This window comes from Engystomops pustulosus, chromosome 3, assembly GCF_040894005.1.
Source record: "Engystomops pustulosus chromosome 3, aEngPut4.maternal, whole genome shotgun sequence".
In the NCBI taxonomy this organism is placed as follows: domain Eukaryota; kingdom Metazoa; phylum Chordata; class Amphibia; order Anura; family Leptodactylidae; genus Engystomops; species Engystomops pustulosus.
Genome location: NC_092413.1, coordinates 229,794,443 through 229,804,527, shown reverse-complemented (window position 1 = coordinate 229,804,527; position 10,085 = coordinate 229,794,443). Strand labels below are relative to the sequence as shown.

At 43.5% G+C, this 10,085-nt stretch overlaps 1 protein-coding gene across 1 annotated transcript; it reads right to left on the bottom strand.

Annotated features, from left to right (window-relative positions):
* Window positions 1–307: 307 nt before the first annotated feature.
* On the bottom strand, window positions 308–8,843 carry LOC140122768 (fucolectin-like). The gene is made up of 4 exons (XM_072143966.1): window positions 8,785–8,843; window positions 7,502–7,585; window positions 5,873–6,170; window positions 308–564 (listed from the first exon to the last, which is right to left on the bottom strand). The coding sequence occupies exons 1-4, from the start codon at window positions 8,840–8,842 to the stop codon at window positions 420–422; spliced, it is 585 nt and encodes a 194-aa protein (XP_072000067.1). The 5' UTR covers window position 8,843; the 3' UTR covers window positions 308–419.
* Between the last annotated feature and the right edge of the window lie 1,242 nt (window positions 8,844–10,085).

The window sequence follows — 10,085 nt, the reverse complement described above, 5'->3', positions numbered from 1 at the left end:
AGAGCCTGATGTCTATTGAATCCGTTATATTATATATCGACTTTCTTTTGTGAAAAATTTACTTTTCAAAATAAACTCCTTTTGGATAATTTTCATCAAGAAAAGTCCGGTTGTCCATTGAAAAGCCTTTGCCTCACAGACTGGCTCAAAAGAAGAGAGTAAGGTACCGGAGAGAAAGGAATGATGGAGTGAGGGGATTGGGAAATATCTTTTGCCGGACATGAGCTGCACATCCCTAATCCCAAGAATCAATGTCTGACTTTGTGTCGAGCAGGACCCTGAAAGGTGAAAAATGACACAGCAGGCGGAGAATCTGCAGAAGCTTTTATTTCATGATATCTTGCAGTTATATGTGCAGTGATTATTGGGAATGTTACTATATTGCTGTCATTATTTTATCATCAGATTTTAACCTCCGGTTATTGCTCTCCAAAGATCTGAACCTCACACAGGTGAAGAACCTCAGTCTGTCCAGCCAAAACGATATTGACGTATCTCCCGACCATTGCTCCGCACTCATAAGTCTGAGTCGCTCCATCTGGGAGAGAAGTCACCAGAGCACACCTGTGACAGAAAGGATGACAGGTAAGTGTCTGTATCACACATATATACATATACCAGGCCATCGCTCCCTGCTCTACTATTACTGATATACATCGGGAGGAGGAAATGTCTGTCACCAACCTCCTCTCAGTGTCCTGAATTGCCTCACATTTGCGTAAGTTCTTTAACTGCTTCAGGCTCACAGTGATTTCCACATTCAGGTTTTGTCCAATTATTGTGTACTTTTTATGTCTCTAACGTTTTATTTTTTGGGAATTATTTTTATGGCTTTATTTTTCAAGAGAAATGCTTTTTTAAAAAAAAAAAAAATGTGTTCACAGTTATTTGCTTTAAAAGAGGTTAGAGGCTTAAAGTTGAAAAAATATTTGTTTTTACATATAAGATACCTTATAAAAATATAATCTGCCACAAATTTTGATCTATTACTTGTCTTGTTGAATGGTAACTCAGTGCCGTATGTGGTTACCAGTAGAAAGAAAAAATCCTGGCACTCACTGCTTAGTGATTCTTCTTCCTTCTTTTGTAAAAAAGACAAAGAAGGAGCCGGATCAGGACGCGTTTCGGGCCCGTCCACAAGCCTTTGTCAACTGATATCAACATACATAAAGACACTTCATTATATAAGGCAAGTAAATCCCCTACTAATGACATCACACCCTCAGGCACACTTCAGCTGGGATGTGATGTAACCAAGAGGGAGGCTCAATAGGTGAAATACTTCACAGTCCGTGTCTAAAGGTAAAAATATACATCAAATTGCACAATTATCAATGCAAAGAATAAAAATTATATTGTAACCATGTTCAAGTCATATTTATTATAATATAGTGAAAACAAAAGCATTTTAGTTACTATATGTTTGCAATATCATAATATCATATGGAGTTCCAGTGTGTCAAGTAGAGGAATCCAATAAGCCTCACAACGCCTCAATAATTGTTTAATATTACCCCCTCGTCTGGAGGGTGGCACTTGTTCTATCATAATGTATTTAAATTGAAAAATCTCATGCCTCTTGGCACTAAAATAGCGAGGAATCGGTAAAAAGGTTTCATTGCATCTAATGGTTGTCAGGGTTGTGGACCACCGCGGGAGATGGTACTAGCCGACACCTGGGACCAGAATCTAAGTGGAACCTGGTCTTCATCAGAGTCCGCCGTAAAGCGGGATGGTCTTGCTGCGGTAGGGTGCCACCAGGTCGTTCCACAGGTGCGACTAGCCCGCGGGGGAAGCCAAGGTTGTGGTACAGAATCGTTGTCCAGGCACGTGGTCAGGTACAGGCAGACAGTCGGGGCAGGTGGCAGAGATACAGAAGTCAAAAGTCAGGTCTGAGGTCACAACAGGAATACAGCAGAGCAGGAACAAGGAATAAACGTAGGGAGCACAGGAAGCTTTCACTAAGGCAAGGCAGCTCAAAGATCCGGCCGGGAATCCTGGGAACAGCCGGCCTATAAGGGATTTTGGAAGTGCCAGCGCCAATCAGCGGTGCGCTGGCCCTTTAAATCTTTGAGTGCCGGCGCACGGAGCGTGGACGCACGCCAGGCCAGACGGGAGCAGGAGCGGGGAGAAGACATAAGAAAGTGCTCCGGGCTGGCACATAGAGGCAGAGGTTCTCCTGTCTTGGTCTGGAATGCTCTTTGGAAGACAGACGAGCTCTATCCACCTGCATGGGCTCCTCTTCAGCAGACACGGAAGATGGCTGAAGTGGTCTTTGGAAGACTGGAGCCAGGCGGGGCAGATGTCGGGTCCTGACTTGTGGTTGTTCCAGACGTTGCTGCTCAAAATGCTCAGTAGACCGGATGTCAATCTGAGTGGCCAGAGAGATGAGACCACTCAGCGTAGACAGCAGGTCCCGTGCAGACAAGGCATCTTCCCCTTGACTCAGCTTCAGCAGTGCGGTCTCAGCAGAAGACGCCTGGGCAGGTTCCTCAAAGACAGACCGGAATTCAGAGGGGAACGTGGTGAGAGTAGCCGTGACTGGATCGTTCCTGTCCCAGAGGGGAGTAACCCATGCCAGGGCTTTCCTGGAGGCTTTCCTTAGCCCATTCTACAACAAACTGTGAAGGCATCAGCTCGATATGTAGGGGGCAAGTAATGAAACCGCTGCATAACTGCTGCATAACACCATCATATTTGGAGGGCATGGAAAGATGCAGCCTGGGTTCAGCAGTAGACAATGCAGCCATAGTAATGAGTGGTACCGGCGGTACTGGATGCTGGATGCTGGTGCAGAGTAGCCAATAAATGCTGCAGGGTGGCGGTGAATTCTTGCGGTGAGTTGAGGTGAGTTGCTGTCCTTGCACGGCAAACTGTTGAGACTGCTGGACCACGATGGTGGTAAGATCAGCCAGTTCAGGAAGCGGAGCCTTGTCGGGATCCATGGCCAGATCTTACTCTCAGGATCAGTGGTAGTGGATCCTCTGTACCACCGTGGACAATGGTGTAAGACGACACCTGGGAACGAAATGTAAGTGGCACCCGGCTTTCACCAGAGCCAGCCACAAAGCGGGTTGGACTTGCTGTGGCGTGGTACCAACGGGTCGCTCCACAGGCGAGACTTTGTTGCGGTGGAGGCCAAGGCGAAGTACAGAATCGTGATACAGCATCATGGTCAGGGACAGGCAGGAGGTCAGATTAGGCGGCACAGGATTGGAGTCAGGAGCAAGGCAAAAGGCCAAGGCAGGCAGTGGAGGAGCGAAGTCAGGGTCACAACGGGAATTCAACAAACAGTCGCAAGGCATAGAAATAAAGCTTTCTAAGGCTTTGAGGCACAAAGATCCGGCAGGGAATTTAACAGAATTGGCAGCTGGTCAGCACCAATTAGGGTATCAAAACTACAGGTTGGGGGGAACCTGGGGAATAGTGATCATAATATAATTGATTTTGTATTATGCTTTACTAAGAACGTTAGGGAAGGGGCAACCAACACTCTAAACTTCAGGAGGGCAAATTTTCAGCAACTAAGGGAAGATCTTAAAGGCATAGACTGGGATAATGTTCTCAAAGACAAAAGCCCCCCCAAAAAATTGGACTTTTTCTAATATATTCTGAAAAAGTCCTGTGAGAAACACATACCTTATGGGAAAAAGCATAAGAGGAACAAGAAACAGCCTATGTGGCTAACTAGTCTTGTAAGGAAAGCAATAAGCGAGAAAGATAAGGCGTTTAAAGTGCTAAAACGTGAAGGTAGCGATGAGGCATTACAGGATTATAGAGAGAAAAATAAATCCTGTAAATTGCCAGGGAGAGCAAAAATAATCCCAAATTATTTTTCAAGTATATAAATGATAAGAAACTAAAAACAGAGAGTGTTGGTCCCCTTAGAAATAACATGGGGGTCATGGGGGAAGGAGATGAGGAAAGGGCCAATCTACTGAATGTCCCTTTCTCAACAGTCTTACCCAGGAAAATCCCCTGGTGGAAGACACAATGAGGAATAATGTAATTTCTTTTTGGAATGTCAACAGTTTAACCCAGGAAGAGGTACGGCGCCGCCTCGCAACCAGTAAGATAGATAAATCACCGGGGCCAGATGGCATACACCCCCGGGTTCTATATGAACCATGTACTGTGATAGACAGACCGTTATTTTTAATATTTGATGATTCACTGAGGAGTGGTTATGTTCCACAGGACTGGCGCATAGCAAATGTGGTACCAATATACAAAAAAGGATCAAATCGCGATCCTGGAAACTACAGACCCGTGAGTCTAACTGCTGTGGTGGGGAAAATATTTGAGGGGTTTGTTAGAGATGCTGTCCTCGAGTATCTCACTGTGCACAACCTTATAACCCAGCGTCAGCATGGGTTTATGAGAGATCGGTCCTGTCAGACTAATCTGATTGGTTTCTACGAGGAGGTAAGTTCAAGACTGGATCTGGGGGACGCTGTGGATGTTGTATATCTGGACTTTTCCAAAGCATTTGACACCGTGCCACATAAAAGGTTGGTATATAAAATGAGACTGCTGGGAATAGGAGAAAATCTGTGTATTTGGGTAAGTAATTGGCTTAGTGATAGAAAACAGAGGGTGGTCATTAATGGCACATTCTCAGATTGGGTTGACGTTACCAGTGGAGGCCACAGGGGTCAGTATTGGGGCCACTTCTTTTTAATATTTTTATTACTGACCTTGTAGTGGGTTTACACAGTCAAGTTTCAATATTTGCAGATGATACTAAACGGCGTAAAGTAATAAATACTGAGGTCGATAGTTTAGCATTACAGAGGGATTGGGGAAGCTTGAGGAGTGGGCAGAGAAATGGTTGATGAGGTTTAATGTAGATAAATATAAAGTTGTGCACTTGGAAACAAAAAGTATAATTATGTTCTAAACGGTTTATTACTTGGTAAAACTGGAGCTGAAAAGGACTTGGGGGTATTGGTGGATGGTAAACTTAATTTTAGTGACCAGAGCCAGGCGGCTGCTGCTAAAGCAAATAAAATTATGGGATGTATCAAGAGAGGAATAGATTCTCATGATAAAGACATAGTTTTGCCCTTATACAAATCCCTGGTCAGACCACACATGGAATATTGTGTACAGTTTTGGGCACCAGTGTATAAAAATGATATATTAGAGCTGGAACGGGTGCAGAGGAGAGAAACCAGGATTATTAGGGGAATGGGGGGATTAGAATACACTGACAGATTAAAAAATTTGGGATTATTCAGTTTAGAAAAAAGACGGCTGAGGGGAGACCTCATTACAATGTACAAATATCTGAACGGACAGTACAAGGATCTCTCCAAAGATCTTTTTATACCTAGGCCTGTGACCAGGACAAGGGGGCATCCTCTACGCCTAGAGGAGAGGGGGTTCTACCATCACCATAGACAGGGGGCATCCTCTGCGCCTAGAGGAGAAGCGATTCTACCATCACCATAGACAGAGGTTCTTTACTGTAAGAGCAGTGAGACTATGGAACTCTCTGCCGCAGGAGGTTGTTATGGCGGACTCTATGTACATGTTCAAGAGAGGCCTGGATGACTTTCTGGAGAGAAAAAATATCACGGGTTATGGGGATAAAACATTTATTTAATTCTTAAAGGTTGGACTTGATGGACTTGTGTCTTTTTCCAGCCTAATATACTATGATACTATGAATTATTGGCATGCTGGCCCTTTAAATCTCCGGAAGCGCTGGATCAAAGAAAGATGAGAGCAGTCCCGGGGTTCCGGGGGCACGGAGAGGAGCATGGGTGCGTCTGCAACCCGGGATGTGGGTCGGAGGAGCACCTGTGACAAGTTAAATAAGTAAAAAAATGTTAACAAAGCCTGGACAGCAATAAGGGCTGAGGCTCACCTTGGATTGCTGTTTCCATTGTTGGTCAAAGAGTCTCCGACAAGGATTTCTGCACCATTAATCCTGGTCCCGTAGGCATCTCTGTTAGTGATTGTTATGTAATGAATTATGTAGGACTCTAGCAGGTCCACCCTCCACCAGGGAGACAATTCTGTGTGTGTGTGAAAACACGATCCGTGATACAAGTCGGTGTCTGGGTTTCCATCTATTCCATTTACTGCCATTCCCAAATAGCCCCAATTGCTATCCTTATGAATGGATGACATTGTGGCTCGACCATGAAGAGCGAGATTCTTATCTATCAAGGAAGAGGAAACAAGAAAAGTGAACTTCAGTTATACATAGAGATGGATGAACAGCATCATGAATCCTGGACCATCGCTGTGTCCCCTATAGGGCTATATAGAGGTGTACAGATAGGTCCATAACTATTTGAACACTAACACAAATTTAGATTTTTTTTACCTGTTAACTAAAACGTATTCAAGTCATTGTTACATAATAGACATGGACATAAATTCCAGACTTTCAGCTTAATTGGACAATTGATTAACACAAACAAACCCCTCATTTCCTGACCACCAGACCACCAAGAAAAACTGAGGACATAATACACCTTTACACGTCAGCTGCGGGTGTGGGGAGAGGGTTCATGGGCTGCACCCTCTCCATACAAGGTGGGCGTTTGCTGCACATTGCAGCAAACACCCACAGTCGGTGCTAGCACCAATTGTGGGTGTAACCCCTATAAATGCCTCCGACAAAGATGCCTCACTCATTTCCATCCTGGTGGTGCATGGGTGCTGCCATGTTGGATTTGATCATTGCCCCCTGTGAAGTCACCAGGGGGCGGCGATTGGTTGCCATGACAGCCGTACAAAGACCCGAGGCTGTCTAATTTTTTCCCCATCTATTACAATGTGAGATTTGCACTTTGTAATAGATGGTGTGGAAAATCCCCATATACTGCCATACTATAGTATATCAGTATATGGAAGGCTCAATTACACAAACTAGGGTTAAAGTACCCCAGGGGGTCTGGAAAAATATTAATAAATAAGTAAAATAAAATTAAATTAAACCTAAAAATTCCAATCACCCTCCTTTCCCAAGAACTGATATAAATATAAACATGTTGGTATCGTATCTTCCCAAAATGTCCGATCTATCAAAATATGATAAAAAATTTTGCTAAAATATTCAATAAAAAGTGATCAAAAGGCTGTAAAAATGACACCACCCACTGCTCCGTGCACCGAAGTATGAAAAAGTTATTAGCGCCAGAAGATGGCAAAATAAAGAATAATTTTTTTGTACAGGAGGTTTTAATTTTTGTAAATGTATAAAAACATTATAAAACCTACACAAATGTTTTATCTCCGTGATCGCACCGAGCCAAAGAATAAAGTAGACCTGACATTTGTGGTGCACAGTGAAAGCTGTAAAATCCAAGCCCACAAGAAAATGGGTTTTTTTCACCAATTTCACAACATTTGGCTTTTTTCCCGCTTCCCAGTACACGGCATGGAATATTAAATACTGTTACTATGAAGTGCAATTTATTATGCAAAAAACAAGCCGTTAAGGTCATTAAGGGGTTAAATTGATTTAAGCATTTTTGTAATTTACATTTTTGTTGAATTGAGGATAAGTCCGGTTCTGCTTTTTTCATGATCAGATCAGGTTTCTCAATATCTGTGACGTTTTCTGCATCTAAAGAGAAATATAAAGTAACATCATCATCCATGGACACAGGAATTACACGGGTCATGGCCTCAGTCTCAGGGGATGGAAATGACCCCATCAGCCAAACATTAGATGGATACAGATTCTAGATGGACATCACAACTAAAACAGACCCCAGATGGCAGAATAAAGAGAGAACCAAGATCCGACAATCGTAACAGATACAGACCCCAAACCAGACCCGGGAATAAATAGAGATTAAGGATCAGACACCATCAACAAATAGAGACCCCAAAGCAGATCAGGAAAGAAGAGGAGACCCAATATCAGATAAAATAAGTACAGACCCCAAAACCACAGAATAAATATAGACCTGGTAATGGGCACCTTGTCTAAATTCAGACCCCAAACCAGGCAACAAAATAAATGGAGACAAATGATCAAACAACCTAAACAAATAAAGATCCAAGATTAATGAAGATATTAAGACACCCAAAATGAAAAAATAAAAAGTGAGAGGTTAAGAAGCCCTAAACAAATACAGACCCCAAACCAGATCACAAACTGAAAGGAGACCCAATATCAGATAACATAAGTACAGACCCCAAAACCACAGAATAAATGTAGACCTAGTATCAGATACCCAGTACACATACAGAGTCACACCAGAAAACAGAATAAGTAGAAAGCCAGGATAAGAAACCCTAAGTAACTATAGACCCCCAAACCACAGAATAAATGTAGACCCCAAACACCCTAAATAAATAAGGATCCTAGGACACAGATTATTATGAGACCAGGAAAAGATCCGCTAAATGAATTCAGCCCCCAAACCAGATCACAAAATAAAAAAAGACTAACGATCAGATACTCTAGACCCCAAACCAAGGAATGAATATAGACCCAGGATCAGACATTGTACAAACTCCGACCACCAAACCAGAGCACAGATTAGAGAACCAGGATCAGATGTCCTTAACAAGTATAGACCCCAGACCAAAGAGCAGAGACCCCAGACCAAAGAGCAGAGACCCCAGACCAAAGAGCAGAGACCCCAGACCAAAGAGCAGAGACCCCAGACCAAAGAGCAGAGACCCCAGACAAGACCCAACCACTAAGAGACTCCAAACCAGATGTTGTGCTGCTCCTCTCCCACATATCTTACTTATCACTGATATTAGAGGAGGATATAATTATAAAGCGGCTGAGGAGAGAAGTTACTGAACCTGCAGAAGCCTCATCAGACGCCGTCCACACCAGGACCACGAGGAGCAGAAGCTTCATCCTGCAGAGGAGAACATGTCCTGATATCAGAAGACGAGGTCTATGTATATTCTCTATATTTCTACAATGTTTGTACAATGTTATCCCTCAGACCCTCCTACATCCTGGTCACCATTAATGTCACCTACAGATCATGTGACGCCTAATTCCAACTCTGATCCAGGAGGTAACAGAACCAGTAATACTATCAGTCCTGATAATGGAGGCTGTAACGCTAATAGATGGACCTGTCATATATAATAGCCCCCGCGCTGCTACAATGATACAATACTGGCTGGTCTGGGGAACATGTACATTACAAGTCATTCTGGTGCTGTATCATGTACTCAGCCTGGTTCTGGTGCTGTATCATGTACTCAGCCAGGTTCTGGTGCTGTATCATGTACTCAGCCTGGTTCTGGTACTGTATCATGTACTCAGCCTGGTTCTAGTACTGTATTTATGTACAAAGTTAATGGTATGTACTGAGCCTGGTTCTTGTACTGTATATATGAATTGAGCTTGGTTCTTCTGTTATATGTGTGGTCTGATCTTTTTCTGGTGATATTTAACCCTTTCTGAACCCGATTCTATTTCTGTACTGATCATGGTTCTTTTTCTGTAGTTCTGTGGTCAGCCTGCTTCTGTCGCTGTGTTAATATACTGAGCTTGTTTCTGGTGCTATATTTATGAGCTTGGTTCTGGTGCTGCACTTATACTTTAAACCTTGTTCTTTGCTGTATTCATATACAAAGCCTGGTGCTGTATATATACAGTCTGCAGAAGGTTCTTGTGCTGTATCTATGTATTCAGCCTGGTTCTGTTAATCATTTCATGTAGTAAGCTTAGTTCTGGTGCTATTTTATGTGCCGGCCTTGGGTATGGTATTAACCCCTTCACGACTTGTGCAGTATTAGTACGGCGCGGCGGAAAGTGACTTAACGACGTGCACTAGTCTTAACGACACACACTTACGGACTAGTGACTTAAAGAAACACATTAGTCCGTACTAGTGTGCAGACTCGTGGACCAGAGGGGTTTCGTGGCAACCCCCGTTTCACGATCGATGCTATTGGCCGGTCGATGCGACCCGCCAATAGCAGCAGTAAACGTCATCAGTGGGCATGCAGGGGTTAACACAGGATGATGACTTGTGCTGTCTAGGACAGCACCAATCATCATCTTTAGGGGGCATGTCTGGTGGCATCATGCCACCTCCCATAGACATCTGATTGGCCGATCTGTGCAGAACGGCCAATCGGAT

Excerpts from the sequence above, each read along its gene's own strand:
- LOC140122768 (XM_072143966.1), bottom strand. The coding sequence starts at position 8,842 with ATGAAGCTTCTGCTCCTCGTGGTCCTGGTGTGGACGGCGTCTGATGAG. Across the intron at positions 6,171-7,501 it reads ATCCTCAATTCAACAAAAAT|ATAAGAATCTCGCTCTTCAT; the intron begins GTAAATTACAAA and ends CTTCCTTGATAG. Across the intron at positions 565-5,872 it reads AATGGAAACAGCAATCCAAG|GTGTGCTCTGGTGACTTCTC; the intron begins GTGAGCCTCAGC and ends TTTCTGTCACAG.